The sequence below is a fragment of the Populus trichocarpa genome, chromosome 15 (assembly GCF_000002775.5).
Source record: "Populus trichocarpa isolate Nisqually-1 chromosome 15, P.trichocarpa_v4.1, whole genome shotgun sequence".
Classification (NCBI taxonomy): Eukaryota; Viridiplantae; Streptophyta; class Magnoliopsida; order Malpighiales; family Salicaceae; genus Populus; species Populus trichocarpa.
In genome coordinates this window covers 9,635,045-9,657,892 of record NC_037299.2, presented here as the reverse complement: position 1 = coordinate 9,657,892, position 22,848 = coordinate 9,635,045, and the positions used below count along the sequence as shown (strand labels likewise).

General features: G+C 31.9%; 2 protein-coding genes across 21 annotated transcripts; one reads left to right on the top strand and one right to left on the bottom strand.

Annotated features, from left to right (window-relative positions):
* Positions 1–2,322: 2,322 nt before the first annotated feature.
* Positions 2,323–6,345, top strand: LOC127904352 (uncharacterized). Of its 20 annotated transcripts, none has more exons than XR_008057427.1 (6): positions 2,323–2,844; positions 2,940–3,049; positions 3,203–3,286; positions 3,395–3,499; positions 4,050–5,138; positions 6,048–6,345. XR_008057427.1 is itself a non-coding variant. In XM_052447433.1 (6 exons), exons 2-6 carry the CDS (start codon positions 2,995–2,997, stop codon positions 6,081–6,083), a joined length of 360 nt encoding a protein of 119 aa, XP_052303393.1. In that variant the 5' UTR covers positions 2,326–2,844; positions 2,940–2,994; the 3' UTR covers positions 6,084–6,345. The 20 variants fall into 20 exon arrangements, 1 of the variants encoding a protein (XP_052303393.1); XM_052447433.1 differs by lacking the exon at positions 3,395–3,499 and having other exon boundaries at positions 2,326–2,844; positions 4,050–4,116; positions 5,021–5,138; XR_008057431.1 differs by having other exon boundaries at positions 2,327–2,844; positions 2,975–3,049; positions 3,208–3,286; positions 4,050–4,116; positions 5,967–6,345.
* A 1,273-nt stretch (positions 6,346–7,618) lies between these two features.
* LOC7453749 (protein JINGUBANG) lies at positions 7,619–9,169 on the bottom strand. Its single transcript, XM_002321526.4, has one exon. The coding sequence runs from the start codon at positions 9,022–9,024 to the stop codon at positions 7,813–7,815; it is 1,212 nt and encodes a 403-aa protein (XP_002321562.3). The 5' UTR covers positions 9,025–9,169; the 3' UTR covers positions 7,619–7,812.
* Positions 9,170–22,848: the final 13,679 nt, after the last annotated feature.

Below are 22,848 nucleotides of genomic sequence, written 5' to 3'. Positions count from 1 at the left end.
TGTGAAAGTTTGCGAGTAAGTTTAGTGGTAAAATTGAGATATCAATATAGTTAGAGGGTGTTTTTAAAGTTTGTTAAGAAAAACCATCCATTTATACAACACATAGTCATTACATGTTTATTATGTCCACGTGTGTGTAACCAAAAACCAAACTAGAAAACTTGAATTTACCTTTTTATCCCCTATAATGAAAAACTAGTTTACATCTCAAATAAAATATTTTTTGAATGTAAAAAAAAAATACAAAGGCCATAGAAAATTATTTGACATTGTTATTAAAGAATTGTGTGGGAGTTTTCTCGACGTGATCTAGTCGACTTGACGGGTTTAAAGACAACTAGTAAAAAGCATGGTTTAAATAAAAAAAAAACGATTTAAGGTGATTTTTTTTTAATAATAAGACATCGACATATTAAATCAACCAATGCTTCATAGTTTAACCCATCAAATCTGCTATCCAGATGATGAATTTTATTGGATTTAAGAACTATTTTTATTTAATTATAAAATAATAATAAGGACTAGACTGTAATTAATGAGACCTCAAATATGGGCTGGGAAGATACAACATGACCCAATCCAGACCTATATTGAGATTATGCAGAGAAACCGAAAGAGAACATTAGCTTATTGAGGTGCTAAATGGGCCGAGCTTAGGTAAAAATTGGCATTCCCACTACCTGATTTTCAATGTTTATAAAAAAATTTCTATGGCAAAAAGAAGATCGGAGTATCCTTATCATTTTTATTCTAGGCACCGATTTTTTTTATAATGACATGATTGCTTTACTTTGTTAACTATTATAGAAATAAAATAATTATAAATTTTTCTAATTTTTTTTTTACTTTAATGATGACAAATCTGTCATTTTTATTTCTTAGAAAAAATTTTACTTGGATTTTTTCTCTTATTTTTTTTCATACTTCGCATATTTTTCACTTTATACTTTGTCTATTTATTACTATTTTTTGTTCTTATCTACATTCTTTTGTAATATATTTTTTAGCTTTTTCTTTACACTTTTTTTTTGAAAAAATATTGTTTTTATATTTAGAATATTTATCACTTTACACTTGACCTATTTATTCCATTCATTTATTCCTATTTTCATTCTTTTGTAATTTGTTTTTGTAATCTTTTTTTTTCTTTGCACTAGATTAGATTGACCTGAGTCAATTCTAATTAACTCGTCTAGCTTATGACCCGAGTTTTGAGTCGGGTCATGAACCAAGCTAGATTTAATTACTATATAATCCTACTTTAAATTAGCTTTCAATCTCCCTAAAAGTAAAAATACGATTCGATTCAAAAATATTTTGGATATCAATCCACCTGTTTTGCCAAGATAAATTGTTAAAAACTATAATTCAACCCTTTTTGTCAAACGAAATCCATTAATATCAATAATAATTTTTTTATAACAAAATTGAGGGCAACCAACTCACTTTCTCTCTCCTCCCATGTTTCCCTGCAATTTTTTCTCTCTTCTCTCAAACTGAGAGATTTAAATGTGAATAAAATAAAATTTTCAATTAAAATGTAAAAAACCTCAAGAAACAAAGACCAAAAATGAAAAAAACAAAAACTTTGGGGAATAAAACAATAAAAAAATAGTCCATTTACAATGAAAAAAAACACGTGGGCTATTTATTTTAGTCTCAAATTTGATCTCTGAAGTTTCAATTGTTTTAAATGAATAGAATAGAATTTTATTTTGTCAAATCACGAATTAACTTAAAATAAAAAATTATTCTTGACATCGCAAGAACCCTATATTAAACCGACCAAAACAAATCATTAAGTTCAATTCCAAATCAATTCGATATGAAAAGATCAAATTACAAGAAAAAAAGTGAACTAACAAAAAAAAAAACTATTACAATCCACGATGAATTTGAATTGTGTCCTTCTCATATTGCATTGTTATTGTTTTTTAAAATATTCTTTTTTTATTTTATGTTTATGATTTCAAAACATCATTACATGATTTATCAAATGTCGATTTTCCAACTCAAATTATAATTGTTTTTACAGATAGTAATTAAAAAAACAATGATTGAATTTAACATTAAAAAAAATGTCAACCCACTTTCCTAATTAAGAGAGAGTTCGGTGTTGAAATGAAACAGAGGAGAGAGAGAAACAATAAAATAAAAATGAGTTGTCAAAGCCACATCATCAAAGTTCCTTTGTCAACATGCGCGGTTAAATAAAAAAGCCACGCTAAGACAATTCCTATAATATCAAAAAAGTCACCTTTGAAGATAGGAGGAAATTGCATGCACTGTTTTAGTGTAATGGTTTTCTTACACGTGTCAGTCATTTTCTGTCCGTGATTTGTCAAAAAAAAAATTGATATTTTCTGTCCGTGACTTTCATCAAACAACTTCCCATCATAAAAACAAAAAACATTTCCTCTTCACACAATCACCGCAGAATCGCTAACTACGGCCGCCGTTACCAGAACTCATAATTCGTCTTGTTTCGGTACCTTCATTTACCGCCAGAAAGACCAAATCCGCCTCTATGTTGATACTCTTCTTCAGTGGAACCAGATGCGTCATACACGCATAAGAACATAAAATTTAACTAGATTTTAGTGATTGTTTTTTTTTTTTTTATGAAGTTTTGAATTCTGAGAATGTTGCAGAAAATGAACCTGACTGCGGTTACAGATGTGAATAAAGTAATGGGGAGGCATATTGAGGACTCACTAGCAATACTACCTACTCTACAGACTACATGACTCTTATATTTCACACTATAATGCTTTATCAAACTTGTTTATGTTGGGATCGGTGCCGGGCTTCCTGGACTGGTTTTGGCTATTGCTTGTCCTGCTGGTGAGTCCTTTTCTTTTCGTTTTTCTTTTTTCCTTTAGTTGTTTGTAGTGGGCTTTGTTTTATGTGATGCCATTGGTATTGCACTTTACTTGCAGTATGGAAAGTAACACTGTTTGGAGTCGATGAACAGGCGTTGCATTATCTTGGAACATGCAGTTTGTGTTACTGGTTTGTCAAATGTTGAAGTATGAGCGGAAGAGCAGAGGTATTGTTTGTTGCTTTCTGATTTTGATTTTTGATACGTTTAACTGTCTGAATAATAACATTTTTAGTGTACTTTAGACACATTGTAGCTGCCAAAATTTGTGTTTGACTTTATGTTTTTGGGTATTTGCTCTTTCATCACTTCTTGCTATAGGACAGAATTTAGGGAAGAAAGTTTCTTTTAGAGAGAAATTTGATGTAGCAGTAGCCAGAGCAGTGGCAGAAATGAGAATTTTAGGTAACTATAATAGCTTTCTAACTTAATGTCGTACGTGTTTTTTTTTTTTGACTCTTCTAAGGAAGCTTAGTGTTAAAACTGGGGGCACTTGTTTCATTTGTTTTTCAGCGGGGTGTTGTCTTTATTTGGTTCGCGATGGTGGGTTGTTCATAGCTGCAAAAGGCTATAATCCTCAAGTGTGAATCTTTTTCAGATTTCAAGCGTCAACCCACTGTATGTTTCACTTTAAACTATTTTATTCTGTACAGTATGTTGACAAATTGATATTGTATATTTTATTGATGTTGATAAAAGTTCTTAATGGTTTACTTATAAGGAGGAAGCCCATGTATGTTCTAATTAGTTGCTTTCTAGAGTTTGAAGTTCTGAACAGGAAAAGTTTCTCCAGAAATCTATTTGTAGCTCATGGATTGTCTCTCTGTTTGTCAGTGGTTACCTTGGAATCTGTGATTTAATAAGTCACTCACCACTCATAGAAGCTAAAGATTGGGTTTTATAAATTCTCGAAGGACTCTGATTAATGATACACTACTGGTATAATAAAAGCCTTGTTTATAGACTGAAGGAAAAAAAAATTAATTAAGTTCAAAACTTCAATATCATACTGGGTAGAGGTTATTACAATAATCTGATGCCCAACACCTTCAAGTACTTTTGTACTTTTTAATGGCTCTAATCTCAGTATGAATAGCCTGCTGTATACTTATGTTTTTCTTAATCTGTCATATACATGAGGTATCACTAATCTTCCTATATGTAGCAGGAGGAAGTAAGAAATGCAGAGAGGTCACTCCAATTGATGGGCGAATCAGTATTGCAACTGCGCTCAGGTACTATTGCTGTATTATCAATTCAGGCCACTCAATTTTCATTCAATGATTTAATTAATCTTTTGATATGTATATGTGACGACTTATATTTCTGCTTGATATTATACAACGTTTATTCAAGGCATCAACTAAAACTTGTAAATTTGCTCATAAGAGCAGAGCAACTTGGCTTTTATTTTGGAGTTTGTAGAACATGCTGTGTTTATAGTTTCGAGGGAGAAATAACGTCTCCAAAGTTGAGGAACTATATGTCTGAAGTAATCTGTCTGAAAACTGAAAATTAAGACAAACACGAAGCTCCCTTTCTGTGGATTCCTTAAGAGCGGTTTTCCTGTAGAATCGATCCTGATTCATGAGCTAAAAATATTCAGGACGAGTTCAATCAGGTGAAAAGAACTGCACAGCAAGGAAGCAAGGAGAATCTCTTTGGAAGCCTAAACTCTTTGGTATCTTGCAATATTTAGAATCAACTTTTCTCATTAGGCAACACAGTTGCAAATCAATACTTCCTGCTTGCAAATTAATGAATTTTTTCTTGCTGCTCCTTGCTCATCAAGTCATCTGTCATTGAGTAATCAAGGGAATTTGGTTCATGTACACAAATGTGCATATGCATATGCCTCAATAAATCTTATATTATGTGAAATAAGTTACAAATTGTCGATATCTATTATATTTTAACTATACCTAATAAATTAGAAGGAACGGTGTGATTTAAGTATCACTAACTTGTAAGAAGCAATTTGGTTTTCTATTTGCATGCGGTTTTTATTTTAGCATTACGTGCAAGAAAACGTAATAATCAAATGAAATAATTCAAATAGGGTAGCTATGAGGATAATCCCTAATAGTAATTCAATTATGGACTGATGCGGCAGTTCTTCTCTCATTTGCATAATGGTAGAGGGACCTCATGTTTCACTATGGCATCTTCCATGCCAGTTGTCAGGGCATCATTGCTGATGACAGCCATTGATTTGAGCATTCAACTGTTCAAGTTTTTTGTAAGTTTATATACTCAGGTAAATGCCATTATTTGTGGGCAATAGTTGACTGCTTGCTTGTATTTATTTCATAGTTAGGTTAGAAGTCTCTTCTCTTTTTGTTTGATAATCTTTCTCTTCCATGTGGTGATGGCATTATGGGAACACGTTACCTAAGTTTAGGGAGGTAGAAAGTTTGAGGAGATTAAAGAGAAGGACAGTGTTATTTATATTTTTAAGGGATTTATTAGATGAGTCTCACATCTTCAGATCCCTCTAATATCCTCTGCCTAAAATAAAGGAGTGGCTTTTGAAACCAGGGTACCGGCGGGAAGAGTAGGCTGGAATAATGGCCGTCTAGGGAAAAACGACTTCTACCTAACTTACTCTTCCACTTGTAACTTCTTTACGTAGGTCAAACCACTGATGATTCTTATAAAGGATAATTAATCTCAAGATATCTAGAATAGATATACCTTAAACACTGCATATGCCTTGGCAGATTAATTATATGTAAAGAAAGCAACTTTCCCATTTAATATTTAATCATTTTGCCTTTCTTTATTCTATTTGGGTTCTCTATTGTTTTCATCTTCAATATATAATGTCTAAAATGTTTCGTTGTCAAAATATTTCGTTGTCTGTCATATTTATGAATCTTTTAATTCCCACTATCACCTTACAAGAAAGGAACTTGCTTCTTATGACAAAAATTGAGAGTGATGGAACTTTTCTGTATTCATTTGCTTTGCTTATTTTTTCTGCCATTGGTTCTTTCTTCTATCGCATGCAACTGCCTTGGAAAAAACATCTTCACTTGAATTATATACAACCCTTTTCCTCTACATTATTTTTCAATTTTAGCAGGAAATTAAGGAGAGGACTACCATATTGGAGTTATTGGGATGAATATAGACTTCTTGATATTGCGGTTCTTTACTGTTGCAGAACCCCCATGCTTCAACCTCATCAAAGAAGAAATAAGGGCAGCAACCTGGAAGATTTCTTGTATCTGTAATTCACTTATGCTTCCTGGTTGTTATGAATATGAAAGCTTACTTTAGCCTCTCCACTCATGGGGAAACCTTTTTATTGAATAGGATAAAGTAGCTCAATGTTTATTTTTTATTCTGTATTTTAAAATCAAAAGTTGGATTCATTTTATAGGTAGGATCACAATTCCAACCTCAGCTAAATGTAGAATGCGTTGGCAGTTTTTGGAAATGAATATAAAAATTAGTGTAAATGTCAGCACTCTATAATTTAAAGTATCATCTATGACCTTACTGTTCTCTCTGTCATCGAGCCCCACAAAACAATTATAATTCTTTGCATAAATTATAGAAAACTATTCAAAGAGTTGGTGACAGAGGAGGTTCAATTCTCAGAAAGAAGCAGGCAAGAGAGGGATATCAGGTATGCATACCATCACGTCTCCTTTCTCATGTGGGTAAAGCTTCATAAAATTTCTCTTGGAGCACCAACTCCTAACAAGTTACATAAGATTTCAAGGAACCAGTTGGGACTCGTAACCACCGATGTGACAACACACCCATATATTGAGGAAATATTGTAACTCGGTAGGAGTTGGTATCTTATGTACAGTCATGGAAGCTACCAGGACCGTATAGAAGATAAAACGGCTCAATATATATATATATATATATATATATATATATCTTGTGTTTGTTTTTTTAAAAGTAATTTTTTAATTTTTTAAATTTATATGTGTTTGTTAGCTATTAGAAAAGTTAGTTAATAAAAAATACTTTCCGGTCAAAGAAAAATTTAGTTTGGTTTTCAGAAAAGTGTTTTCTTTTTATTTTAAGCGGAAAACACTTTCCGGAAATTGTGAAAAAATTAGAAATGTTATATTATTTGCTGATTATATCAAATTTGATCCTCAAACTTTTGATTGCTATATATATTTTGTTTTGAATACTTTTTTTTCAATTTTATCCCTTAGAATTTAATTTTTATATTAACTTTGATCCTTATTTTTATATTTACTTTTTCCTTATTATTTTTTAATTGAAATTTTTTATCTATCAAATTTGATTCTCATCTTTTTAATTATTACTTATTTTATTTGAAATAATTTATGAAATGTTAATTATTATTATTTTAATTTCTTCATCTTTTAATTTTTTTACTTTTTAGATTTGATCTTTATTATTTTAATTATTATTTATTTTATTTAAAATAATTTATGAAATTATATTTTTTTTTCAATTTCATTCTCATTCAACCTTTTAATTTATAAGATTTGTTCCTGATCATTATTTTAATAAATTTTAAAAAATAAAATATTAATAAGTTATTTTCTAGTTTATTTTTCATGACATAACCAAACACTGGAAAATATTTTCTAATTTATTTTTCATTACACTATCAAACATAAAAATATAAAAATTTACTTTTCTAGAATTTATTTTTTCTAAATTTATTTTTTTAAAAAAAAACTTTTCAGTAAATAAACGGATAAACAGGGCCTTAAAAGCAGAAACTTGCTATCAACATACGAGCAAATCACTCTAATGCATAATTAGTTTCAAATCGTGCAAGTACAATAATCATTCAACTCAGGGAGTAGCCCAGGATAGGGGAAAGATGGAAAGCGATGATAAAAAAGAAAAAGAAAAAAAAGGTATAGCAATCTCTCCATTTCTATTTACAAAAAGTACAGTCGAGACTCCAAATTTTAAGAAATCTTTTATAGAAGAGGGACATTGATTTGCCACACTTTGATATCACAGTCCAAACTCCCACTGTAAAGAAGAAACGATGCATCAGATGAGGAACGTCGGTCAATTGATGCCGTCAAGCACTTGACAGGGCCTCCGTGCCCTTCCAAAACTGCCAAGCAAGAGTAACTTCTATCAACACCTCTCCAAATTCTAATGGTTTTATCTGCAGAACCACTAAACACCAAATCAGAGACAACAGCTAAGCACAATATGGACTGTGTATGGCCCCTAAGGGCTCCCAATACCACCATGTTGCCATCATCATCCTTCTCCCATACTACTATTGATCGGTCACACGCACCGGAGTATAAAACAGACCCATCAGTGCTTAGCGCCAAGGCATTAATCCCAGACATGTGTTTTTCTAGCGTGGCAACCAGGGAGTGTTTGTTCTCTTCTGAACTTTTCCTCCACACCTTGATTTTCTTGTCGGCCGATCCGGTATAAACATTCCCGTCATTCGACAATGCCACTGCATTTATAGCATCATCATGAGCATTGGCTACCGACTCCAAACACTTGAAGTCATTCGTTCTCCATATTTTAATTGTCCGATCCCATGAAACGGAGTAGAGGTGGGACTCGTCACTCGACAAGGCAAGTGCAGATACTGTGTCAACATGATGAACCCATGTGCATGTTTTGTGCCTTCGAATCTGAACTTGATTCCTTGGCAACAGACTCTTAAAGGCACGGTCACCAAGTGTTGGTAAAGTGGCCAAACGTGTGTACTTCTGCTGATTAGTCTCCTGGTTATTGGCTTTCCATACTCGGATTTTGTTATCTTGATGAGCACTAAAGAGTTTTTCTGCCCAAACTACCAGAGACTTCACTGCACCGTTCCCCACAGCCACTACGTTGTTGCTTAGGTTTTCCTGATCTATTTCAGAATCTAAAGGGTTTCGCTTCCACAGTCGTATTTCTTTGTCAGAGCCGCTGTAGAGGAACTTTCCTGCGAGGGTTAGTGAGGATATATAAGAGGAGTGGCCTTTCAGGGTGGTGAGGCAGTGGTGGTGGGTGGTTGATAGGATTTCTTGGTGGCGATGATGGGGTTTTGAGGTGAGGAAAGGTACTGATGGGAGGCTTGGCTGCGAACAAAGTGTAGGCAGGTTTGCTTGAAGGTGGTCAGAGTGTGATTGAGAATCATAATCTGAGTAACTAGTCTGGTGGAATGACATGATTCCCACGTTAGAGAGGGGGGAGAAACACTGGGAGGAAGAAAGTGAAGTGAGTTAAATATAAAGAGGAAAACAATCATTTAATCAGGGTTAGTAAGTGATTAGAGAGACGAGATAATTAGATCAAGAGAAATTATGTATGTTTGGCAAAGTGGCCCAGTTGGACTATATACATATCGAGTTTTTTTTTTAAAAAAAGAAAAAGGTTGAGGTCTGTATCAACGATAATTTGATAGAGACCTGTTTGTTTTATGTACGAAGAAAATGTACCATAAAAGGACACCACCTCCTCCCACCTCCCTCCCTCGCAGCCTCCAATGTCTAAAACAATGAGATTGATTGGTTCGCAGAGGATGAATTTGTCGATCGGATTATGATTTGTCTACTGTTGCTGTTGGGATTGATATTGAGAATCCTGAATTTTGACAAAGATGTTTAATTGAAGTTGACGAATAAACTTAATTTATTTTCGTAGTTTTTCTCAATAGTGGACGACAATTCCATGTTGTTTTATTGTTGATATATTGTTCAATTTTTTTTTTCAAATTATCATGAAGCTCTGCTTTTTGTTTTTTTTGTTTTTTTTGGTGTAATTGCATCATTTTTTTAGCTATCAACAAAGAAAAAACATTGAAAGACAAGGGAATAAATAATAATAAAAAAACTATAAATAAGTGAGAGTTTTATAGTTTATATAAAAAATTTAATTTAGCCCTTATATTTTAAAAATTATATATGTTCAATTCTTTGATATTTTTTTAATTCAATTTTATTCAGGTTTTTCATGCTAGCTCATATTATCTCGGAGCTTTTATATCATCTTATTTTATTTTATATTTATATTAAATTTAGTCTTTATCTTTTTAATTTTTTTTCTTTGTATCTTTTTTTTTTAATTTCATCTTTCAACATTTGATTGTTGAGAATTGGGCTTTCTAGGTTTTTTTTTTTTTGTGTGTGTGGTGATTCCAGTCTCATGACCTAGATTAATGGTTTGAAATATTAACTCGGATTGACACTAATATTTTTTATTTTATCTTTTTTTAGTTCATATTTTAACAATGAGTTTATTAAAAATTAAGTTTTTATTTTTATTTTTTTCAATTTGCTTTCTACGATGATTACTCAATCGAGTTTGTCATGCTAACTCAGATTAGCATGAGATTGTTTTTTGTTTTTTTTAATTTTATTATTTAATATTATGTTATTTTAAAATTTAACTTCGTAATTTGTTTTTTTTAATCTTTCGTAGGTCATTATTATTGATATATTTATTCTCATTACTTTTTTTATTATATAATTAAATAAATTTATCTTATTAGACTCGATAGGGTATAGGACTGTGTAATCACAATTTTTTTCTTATGCTTTAAAACATATTAGCAAAAATTATTTATTAAAATGACAAAAAAATCAACCTCACGAGCTGCAAAGCGCATGCCACCCATTGAGTATTCACCAAAACTGATGAGAGAGGAATGGCATCATAGACTAGGTGGAATCAGTACATGTGAGCTAGCTGGGACCTAGTCTTAGCACAGCTGCTGCATATCCCTTTTATCTCCCAATTTGCGTCTCACTAAATTTGTTAGCCATGTGACTTCATAGCATTGCATTTTATGGTTAGATTTGTTCATACATGTAGGCCAATGACTAATAATTTGGGACTTTGTTCCCAGAGAAAAAGAGAAGTGGAATAAGTAGAACCATTGATTATATCAGCTGGGAAATCGTTTGGAGTACTGTTCTCTGAGAAATAAATTCTCCTTCTTTTTCTTCCTTACCCTTGTATAGCTGTATGAGCCTGACTTTTCCTTTCACCCAAGTACGGGATCCGTGGTAGGTATATATGCTTGTAATATCTCAGATAAAATGCAGTGGGACAAGAGAAATAGGAAAGAAAATGATGCCTGGTTTGAAAATTATTGGATTAATGTCTCCTCTCAAGCAATTTCATGTGTGGTGGGCGCTGGTGAGATGTCTTTCAATTATACTGCACTTCTTTGAATGTGCAAAACATGTCCGAGCTGTTAGCGTAAATGGGTGCAGTGCAAATCAAGTAGGATTTCCTCATTTCGTAGGCTGGATCGCTAGAGGGAGCTGGTGATTCTTAATTCTTATCCAGTCCCATTTTTCGTTGCTGTGATTGGATAGAATAATCTGAATTAAACCCATCTTGAATTATATTCTTATTTTTTTTGCATAAAAATGATATTCATGAATAATTTTTATAAAAGATGTCATGTGATATGCATGAGATTATAATCTATCTCGTAAAGCTGAGCCTAATCTACAAAAAAATTCAGATAGCTTAATAACAAAAGCGAGAGCGAAACAATTGCAAAGTGCCTTCACGAGTCAAATTGGAATGATTGAAGCTGTTTCAGAGTTAAAACTAGCAATTTGTTCGGAATTGGTTCAAAGGTTTTTATTTGTCTACAATTGAAACTTGGACATGAAAAAAGCCCTTAATGGTTCAAAGGTTTTTATTTGTCTACAATTGAAACTTGGACATGAAAAAAGCCCTTAATGGTTCTTTTGATGTTGAACTACTTGAGTTTGGATTGATAATGCAAATAAATGAAGAAATTGATGCTGTTTACGGTCAGAATAGTAAATGAATTTGAACCCGATTTTAAAGTCATCTATTGCATGTGAAGACAAGACTAATCTAGGTGGATTTCAAGTTCAGAACGTGATCTTTCTAGATTGTCCAACCATGATTGCATTGGACTTTTGTGCAAGAAGTTATAACTGTTTTAAATTTGGTCTGTTTATATTTCAATTAAAGTAAAAAAAATGTGCTAGTTAAATTTATCTAATTACTTTGTCAAAGTCTAATTTTTTAGCCTGACTTCTGTCATGTTGAATTTTCTGGAGGGATGTTCCAATTATAAATATAGTATCAGAATATGTAATAAACACTTTGGTCAAGATTTGAAACTTAATTCAAAGAATTAAGAGTTGTTTTTCCAAATTGATTTTGTAAAGAATCTTACATGACTTATCACTCTTCAATCACAAAGAGTGTGGCGTCGAAATCCTAGATTGATCTTTGTGACGTACAGATCGACTTATCAAAGTATCATTATAGTTTATCTTCCATCTTATTTATCTTAAAATCACTATAATCTTCCATCTTATTTATCTTCCAGAACTCTTTCATTTAACAACGATGGAGAGGAAGATAAATCACAGGAGCACAGAACTTGCACCATCATACTCTTAAACCTATATATATGCTTAATGGCTCACAATAAACACTCCATTTCTATTATATATTGACATATAATATAAATTGCTTTAGTGGCTGGAATGCTTTTTGGTTGAGGAACGAGACACAATTTATGAATTTGGAAGATGGAAAATGGATTCTCAGATGCATTTTTTACGCTTTAAATCAGTCTCTGGTATGCTATTCCCCCCCTTAATCTGCTTAAATTCGTCTCGTTTTCAGTTTTCTTTTGCCCGAGTTTATATTGTTGACTTTCTGTCTAATCGAAGGTTGGACCTAAATAAAAGCACCAGAAAAAAGAGATCATGATGGATTGATTCGGATATATAGAAAGAGAAATTGAAAACTGGAAGTGCAAACATCTTAATCACTTCCCACTACAATATTATTTCAAAGTAAGCATCAACAAGCTTGCTTGCTTTTGCAAGTCGGTCTTCATTGCATTCTACGAGAGAGATAAAGAGTGTCTGGTCCACAAATAACTTAATCTTCAAGGATGCGTATTCAAGAGGTAGGCGATGAAGATTACATATACCCACCCTCTAAAAGCTTACAAAGAAAAGTAGTAAAATCATGAAAATTACAAATGCAAATTTTTCAAAAAGCACATTGCTTTAGGTTCCTTATAATTAGTCTCTCAAGTGCCTAAGCTTCAAAAAGCATGGTTGAATTTCTCAGATAACAAAAACTTCCAATAGAGAGTAAAAAAATATAGCTTTTGGAGATGCTCAGGGGACCAATTCCGTCCCGGGGGTGCCACCCTATTTAAATCAAAGCAATATGAAGTCAACATCAGGGATAAACAAAAAAATCGAAAAAACTAGAAAAAAATAATCGAAAAAATCGAACCGTGAAAAAAACCAATTAAATCGATTAAAATTTTGAAAAAATTAAAACAAAAAAAACCGAACCGAACCAAACCCAAACCGAAAAAAACCAGAAAAAAACCGAGTCAAACCGGTTTGAACCGGTTTTGTCCTAAAAAACTAAAAAAACTGGTTTTTGTCCTGAAAAACCGAGTCAAACCGGTTTGTGTCCTAAAAAATTCCAGTTTGATTATTTCTTTTGATAAAAACTGAACCGAATCGAAAATGATAATCTCTATACAACATTAACACACATAGCTTTTTTTTTCTTTTTTTATAATTATAAATATCAAATATAATTTGCACACAATTCAATTAATTCTCTACAACTCTAAAATTAATAACTAAATAAATCTCATAATGCTAATATCTGTAGCAATCGAATTGCAAATTTTATTTGAAAGTCTCTATTACATACATCATGAATGCTAGGCTCTTTCTAGCTAGCCACTCCATTAATTATCAATAACTGGCAAATGGCACAACTTGCAGAAACCCCATGTCCATGTCCTGTCTAATACTGGTCCCATCTGACTTGGCAATTGGATCAGCAAGCTCTATGATTTCATGCACTAATACTCTCAGCTAGACCCTAGCTAGCTACTTTTCATATTTTGTCGCTCGAACCCTATACACACAGAGAGGCTTTTCAAAGTAAGTGGACCTGCCTTGGTTAAATAAGGTATTCAAGAATTGTCACCATGCATGTGAACCTTCAATAATCTCATGCGCCATGCCTAAACATTCCGAGCTTGATATTCCATGGCGTAAGGATCTGTTGGTTTAAGAAAGTGAAAGATGCGTACGTAGAAAGTAATGCAGACTTACGTTGTTAGTAATAACTACTCCGCAAATATTGACAGAGAACTTCACGTGGCAGTTAACGAAGACTCTAGTACGACTTGCTCAATTTATAGTCAATTATTACCTTCTCACTTCAAATTGCCAGGTTCCAATTTTACTGTTGCAATCAAAATAGTGTCTTTGATATCCCGATAATATGGATATGATTTAAAAAAAATTGTTTTATAATTTTTTTTTATTAAAATTGATTTAATATTTTATATTTACTTGATTAAAACTGTAGTTGAAATTGAGATTGAACAAAAAATAGTTTAATGTGTTTAGTTAAAAGAATATTTTTCAAATTGAGGTTATAAAAATAATTTAAATATATATATATATATATATATATATTAATATTGATGGTTTTTAATTTAAATATTGTAGATTTAATTACTGTTATTACATCATGAAATAAATAATACTTATATCAAATATTTTTTATTGTTCCATTAAACTATTTACAATTTCATCACTTACGAAATCCATCCGATAAAGACTATAATTTTCTTGGTTTCTTAAGCGCGCAACAACACCAGGTAAAATATCATCAGGAACAAAATTGAGATTACGATCAAATTTTACAAATGTTACGTCATCAAGCGATCTCCTTCTAATTTTTCGAATAAAACACAATTAAAAATAAAAATAAAAATTAAATTTTTTTTAACTAGGTCGGACCCGGTTCAATGCATTTAACTTTAGACCGGGTCGCCGGAACAGTGACTGGAACAGGAAACCAAAATAATAGGTTCAATCTCAATTCCAAAAAGAAAGATTAGAATAACTAATTTAATCTAAAATTTTATGTTCGAGTTGTATTAATATAATAGAAACTCAGGAAGATAAAGATAGTTTCAGAATTGTTTTTGAAAGATATTTAGTATTTTAATTTTTATTTGTTGAAACGTCAATACATGGGCTATTTATAGCCTTTCAATAGAGCTTAACAAGAGTTGTAATTACTTGAAAATAACTTATAAAGATCATCCTAATCCAATCTAAGACAGTTGAGACCAATCAGAACTTAGAACAGGTCAGAAACCAAGTTTTTACTGTTATAAACATCTTCACTTATGTAAAATTGAGATATACTTGTGTGTAATAATAAACACAAGTATATCGGTGCACTGTGCATTTAAAAAATCCCTTTAGATCGACATGATGTATTTAAAAAATCTTAATAAATTGTTAACCTTAAAATCTAAACGTATATCGGTGCAAAATAATTCTTTTTAATAAATAAAAAATATATTAAAATAATATTTATTTGATTTTTATTACAATTGGGAATAATTTTAAACTCCATTTAAAAATTAATTTAAATTTAATATAAAACTTAAGCTTGACAAAGAAAAACCTAGTATTCAATGAACCAATGAATAACATCATAATACTCAACATGAATTCATAATTATTAAATATAACTTGAGAGTTGATTAATTACAAGATTTAGATTATGAGTTGAGTGAGTTAATATAGTTAATAATTTTTTAAAAATAATCAAAATAATATTATTTTCATTGAGTTTGCAAATTGATTCACGGGGTTATTCAAGTCAATTTCAGATTAATTTTTTTTTTTAAACAGGAAGGGTTTAATAACAGTGCCGGACCCAGCGAGGCCGCAGCCATCTGCATTTGACCTACACGATGATAACAATAAGAACAAGTGTGTATTTCTCCATTTTTTTTCACACGACACTTTCCTTTTAAAGCCCCGAATCACACCGGAGTTCTTATCAAAATTATTGGGCCCATATATTCATAAACCAACCTTAAATTCAAGCCACAATCAGGGTGGGACCCGAGCCCATGCCGAATTGCCAACCATGAACCACCACCATCACCACCACCTATAAGGGCCCCTTCTTCTTCGTCTGATTGATGTGTTGCTTTGGAAGATTCTCTTGCTAGGTGGGATTGCAAAAGTTGGGAAAAAGAAAGTGACTGGATGGCCCTTCAAGGCATCAACTTGCCTCTAGCATTTACAGTACAGGAAACTATTGGCAAAAAGTTTTCCAGGTGCCTTTCTCCTATTGTTTTCATGCTCTTCCATCTGAGCTCTGGAGATTTTTTTTTCTTTTTTGCTTATCATCATGGAAACATTCGTACTAGTGAAATTTTTGTACTAGTACTCTCTATGATATTGGGATCATGAACAATCTCTATTCAAAACGACAATGACAATAAAGAACTGGGATCCTGATACATGTAACTCGCATTATTTCAACTACTAATTTAACATAATCATTTGGGAAAATGTATACCGCGCAAAGAATATTTGTTTTACACATAGGTGTATATTGGAAAAGGTAAAACTTAAGTATATTTCTCTATTTTACAATCCCTTTTGTTGAAGCCATATATCACTATAATTATATTTTTCTTTAACTATAATTATATTTTTCTTTATGTGACTGATATTAGTGAGTTGTTTGTGGGTGTAGCCATGAACCTAGCCATAACCATAACATGTGGTTTAGCTATTGACATATTGTTGGTGTATCTGTAGACATAGCTGTTGGTATAACCACTATTGCATTGAGGTTTCGTTAGCCATGAAAAGAATTTAATTTTGAGAAACATGAATGAATTGGTTTTTTATTCATTTCCTGCCGTTAATGATGAGGTTAGAAAAATCCCCCGGAGAAAGATTGGAAGCTCTTTCCATGAGCTGATAAAACTGGACTTGGAGGACTTGGTGGGTCTAGCAACACCTGCAAAAAATGCATTTTGAAGCTTAAGTCAGTATAGTGTTTGACATGTGACGGGAAAAATAAATATTCTCTTAACTTAAATATTATTTAAGAATTATTTAAGTCTTGTATTAAATTTGTATTGTATTAAACTTGAAGTCTAGAGAAATGAGCATTAAAGAAATAAGCTTTAGCTCTTTTGACCTTCACCAACTTTATATTTAGGAAGATGAAGCTCTGTTTATATGGATTTTCTTAAGATAAATATCTTAAAAAATATCTAGAATATTTATAAAAATATTTAAGGAAGTGTATGCTTTATATAAAACATTTATGTACATTGTATAAAACATCATGTAAATCCCAATTAGACTTGGCCTAAAAATTAATATTACTGTATAGTTTTTTTTATATATATGGTCAATTACCATTTTATTTAATCATTCATCTTGTTCTATCTAGTTGCTTATGTGAAGGTTGGTGTTGGAATGCCAATGGACGGTATTAAACAAAACCCAGTTGTTTCTGACCTCATGTCTAAAATGGCATTTCATCATAACAAAGTTGATGTCAAGGTAATGTAAAGCTTTTAATTTCCCCCGTTTCCCACCATTTCATATTTGTACATTTATGTCTCTCACTTGCAATATAAAAAAGTCTGAATGTGAGATACCTAAAGAACTTTCTCGAAATAGTGTTTCCTAGACTGATTCTTTAAGCCATGAACACTGCTCATCCTTGCTTTTCTTGTCATGCTTGGTGACTGGTTTCTATGCTGTCCAGATGCATCACTAAGCACTATACTAAATTATTATTGTGTCAAATACTGGTCTTTTGATGGTTCCTCTTGTCTTATTGGAATTGAATTAGATCACCTCCGATGTGTCATTGTACAGTCGCCTCCCTAAATGCTCCATAAAATTGTTTTAGATTTCAAAATCCTACTGAAAGCTTTGTTACTGGTTTTTAAATGTCAAGTTTATCAGGGAACTGAAGACTTCTTTCTGAAATTAAGATGTTCCCCCTCCTTTTTCTTTCCAGAAGTGTGGGCATATGGGACAATAAATAAGAATGGATTAGATGGCCACTATACATTTCAAATTCAAAACACAGAGTTTGGAAAATGGCCACGGTTTCCAGTTAAAGGCCTGGAGAAACGAATGGATAAAGCTTCTAAACAACTGGCAGAAAGTCGGAAGATAATCCCAGTGGAAAGCAACGGAAATGCACTGAACATATCCCGGTGGCTCTTTTACAAATACCTTGGCAATCTGAATGAGCTGCCATTGGTCCATAGGACAATGTTACCAAATGAATGAAGTTTTTGCATCAAACTCATACCGGTGCGCCATCTTGTCTTCTTAACTTCCAGAAGAGTATACAGTGCTAGTAAGGTATATTAATGATGGATGATCAAAGTCCAAGTAAATGGAGCTTTTAAGTATAGGGCGGTGGATAAGTGGGAGATCTTTTAGAGGAGAGAGTTTGGGTGTTTAGCTAGAGAGCAAAAGAGTTGGAAATAGTCCCACAATTAGTGAGAGGTTGGTATCTATAGTGAAATGAGGATGATTATCGATCGCTGTGATCGAGCTATGTCACCCAAGTTTGGATGAGCTAAACGAAAGAAAATGGCTTCTTTTAGTCTAACATGTTTCAATTTGCTAGTGAATACTAAAAGTAGTGATTATATTTTTGATGAATTTAAATATTTTGGTAATTTTGTCTGTAAAAATAACATAATATATCATTATACTTCTTAGTTTTTTATTTTTATTTTTTTCCATTATAATTCTTTGAGTATATACCGATGAAATATTTTTATCAGTGTTTATCGATGGATACTGCAATGACATATTTAGTCGGAAAAATTCATCACAACCTATAGACAAAAATATTTTGTCTGTGTATCCATTTGTATTTGCTAATTTTCTAATAGTGACCTCCTACACAAGCATCTTAATCGATAAGGATATTCATGCAATCATGTTTAGTGAGAGATAAAGAAAATATATTTAGAAAAATGACCTGGTATAAGTGACTTGAAAATAGATAAATTCAAGTTTATTGGCCTCATTCAACCCATGATCTAACTTGATGGTGAACACTCGTGTAACAACTGATAATTTATTGTCATTTGTGTACTCATCCTATAATGGTCCGTCGGAGTCTTTTAAAAGATCAAAAAACTTGGTCGCGTTTACATTAGGTTCTTCATTTACTATTGAACATTGACCGACATAACTTTGATTTATTTTCATCGCATCCATAACCATATTCCTATAAAATTACTATTTTCATTTACAACTTCACGCATGTTGCTAGAACTAGAAGTTGATCCAATCATCCTTTCTATCATAGCCTCATGTGGAATATATGGTTCTCCTTGTACAAATCAACACATGTATCTCTCTATAAACTTTTTTTTTTTGTAGAAGATGCATCTTTACAAAATCTGGATCAAAAAACTTTTTTATTTTTGCACCTTTTACATGGACATCCAATACCGCCTCCATTAATATTTCTTGGATTAGATAGTGCATATTTAATAAAACCATGAATCCCCTTACAAAAATTCATCCTACGAAACCTTTAAGGTGAATCTCAATACATTCATGAACGATCATCTATTACTTGTGTCAAACCTATATAGAATATTGATGATAACATTTATTAATTAATTAGGTAGACTAAATAAATAATAGAATATTGATTTTACTCAAACTTATTTAAATTATTTTAATAGTACAACTAAGTCATTATCAGTTATCTACATAAATTCAAATTTCTATATATTTATAAAAAATTTCAACTCAACAATATAATTCATAAAAATATAAAACAGACCCAGTAAATAAGTTATTATTTATTTCATCCCAAAACACCTAATTCACAATTTCAAATTTAACCCTAACATGTACAGATCATATATTCATACAATAAATTTCTATAGAAAAAGAGATATAAAACAAGTAAACACCCAAATAAAATACATATACTACAAAAATATACAATAAAAATTAACATTTTAAAATTAAGTTTAAATAAATAAATAAATAGGTAGTTTTGCTTACTTGAAGTGAGGAATCCTCAATAAAATTTGAATCAGAATAGAAATGTTGACAAACTAAGTGTTAGGGTGGCCGAATTTATAGTGAGAGGTTGATTTGTGATAAAATTAAGGGGGTGTTGTTTGTTGCAGAGAAAAATAAAGCAAGAAACGGAAATGAGAGAGAGAAAGAGAGGAGGGTCGCTCGTTAGGTCATAAATTAAATATTACAGATGAAATTACCGATGAATTTAAACATGTTGGTAATTTTGTTTGTAAAAATGACATGCCATCATATTTTTTGGTTTTTTTTTATTTTTTTCACTATAATTCTCTGGGTATATACCGATGAAATATTTTCATCGGTGTTTATCGATGGATACTGCGAGGGCATATTTAGTCGGAAAAATTCACCATAACCTACCGAAAAAATATGTTATCTGTGTATCCATTTGTATTTACTAATTTTCTGATGGTGATCTCCTACACAAGCATCTTAATCCATATGTGTATTCATGCAATCATGTTTAGTGAGAGATAAAGAAAATATATTGAGAAAAAAATGACCTAGTATAAGCAACTTGAAAATAGATAAATTTGAGTTTACCTTGCACATCATTAATGGGATGATATTGCCATAGACATAAATTGACTTATAGTAGACTTGATGTGAGTCCTTCTTCGCATGATGAACGTGTAGTGGAGAGTACAATAAAATCATCATAAGCCTCTCCAAAGCATATAAAATAAAACGATGAAACATGTAGGCGTTCAAACATCCATATCAAACGAGGACATCAAATGTAAGCTTTCAAATAAAAAAAAATAATATTTGGCACGTGTAAGTGCCCCCTTTTCTGGCATCAATGGGGACCCCCATATATCCCCCCCTTAGATGCTTGCACGTTTTGCAAGTATATTGCCTTATTGTAAAACATGATACAAGGGTAGACCTAGCCAAGGCCCGATCAAGAGAGTACATCTAAGTTGATTAAAATTTTTGTTTAAAAATTAAAAAAAAAAATCAATGGTAAAGAACCAAGTTTTGACGGGATGATAGATTAATTTAAAATTTTAATTGAGTCAATTTTTTTTTTTTTTTTTAGCCCGTACCTCTTCACAAGCCTAAATATCTAAGTTTTATAAGGAGGCCTGATATGCCTATCACTTCTTGGGCGCACCACACTTGGTGCGCATCATTGCTAGTGTCTGCACCACTGCTGACTGTCCAAAAATTTTGCTAAGCAAGAAGGTAACCCCCAGGTAAGAATGTACATTTATAGGGAATTCAAGCTTGGCAATAGAGATGATCTCATCATCTAGGATACATTCTCAAGATTAAAGCTTATGAAGGCCAGTCTCCAAGCTACATGAAGGTCAGTCTCCAAGCTACTAGAGTCTTGATTGTACATCCATTTTCACATGAACAAATCAATATGGAGCATTACCAGAAAATTAATAAATACAAACGGAAATACTGACGAAATATTTTCATAGGTAAATTACAATGAATTTTACAGACGAAAATATTTTCTCGGTATATATATACGGACGGAAATATTTCCTCGGTATATACCGAGGGAATTACAGTAGAAAAAAAAGAATTAAAACAAAGCTAAAAAGTAAGATGACATCTCATTTATACCAATATAATTATCGACGGAATTACATCTGTCGATAACATCCATTGCTAAAATCATTAGTAAATTGTTCACATCTCATTTCACAACAGACGGGCCTCTTTTTCTTCTTCTTTTTCTTCTTCTCCTTATGTAAAAAACATCAACATCCCTTTTTTTCTCTTCTCTTCTCTCCTCAACTCCTTCTCTTTTCCTTCATGCTCAGGGATGTCTTCTTTTTTTTTCTTCTTTTTTTTTCTTGGTTTTTTTAATTAAGATACTTTATGAATTTTTGTTTCTCTTCCCAGCTTCACTCGCAGCTATATTAAGGTAAGATTTTTCTTTTTTCTTTTTTTTGTGTTTTTTTTCATTATATTTGTTTTTTTATTTTTATGTTCTTAATAATTGTATGAATGTTATTGTAGGAGTTTTTTTTTCATGTTAGATCAATTTTTAGTTGTTTATTTATAGGATTTTTAAATAGATTTTAATTATTTAATTATTTTTCTAGTTTTCTTAAATAGATTTTAAAAAATATATATTTTTAATTAATCACCAACGGAATTGCATACGGTAGTTTTGTCGGTTATATGACAAGCTTCCTAAGGGAAAAACCGACCAAATAAAGCAGGTAAATTTTTTTTTGCGCACTTTTCCCGTCAGTAAATCCGTCGGTAATAATATTTTTTTATTGCCGATGGACTTACCGACAGACAAAACATTATCGATAAAAGATTCACCGATGAAGCATTTTCATTTGTGATCCTGTCAATAAATTAATTACCAACGAATTGTTAATATAAATACCGACAGAAAATCTCATCGATAAATATAAGAATTATGGTAGTGGAGGGACAACGACTCCGTAAGACTCATTGGCTTTTCCTTTATTTATTGTTTTATCCAATAATTAATTACAGAGGAGGTGGGATCCCGTTTTTTACACTCAACTAACGATGATGATATTTAGCTTTTAATATTAAAAATGTCATGAGATGAATCCTTGGAGCTTGTGAAAGCTAAAACTTAGTCATGATAGAGCAGCTTAGCAAGATGAATAAGGCGTGTTAATAGACAACTAGCCCTCATAGAAAAAGAATGACTAGCCATTAAAAGCTTCACATGAACAACACATATATAGATTGGTCAATGGACATGGCATTGCTATATATATATATATAAAGAACAATTAAGCATAAAAAAACTCACAACATGGATAACACGCAACTCAGCATTACCATAAGAAAGAACAATTGAAAAGGAGAATTTCCCACAGCCTAGCCAGGGTTCATCTTGGCAAGTTGGACTTGGTGTTGCTATTATAAAAAACAACTTTGAAAAGTTCATATGCTAGCCAGCACGCAGCTAGGGCTGATGGATATGATATATATTGCTATAAAAAAAAGAACAATTGATCATGAGAAGCTCAAGTCTTTACCAACACACAGCTTGGCCAGATCAAGATGGACATGAAGTCGCCATTAATTATAAAGAACAGCTTGGTCAATGTGCAGCTT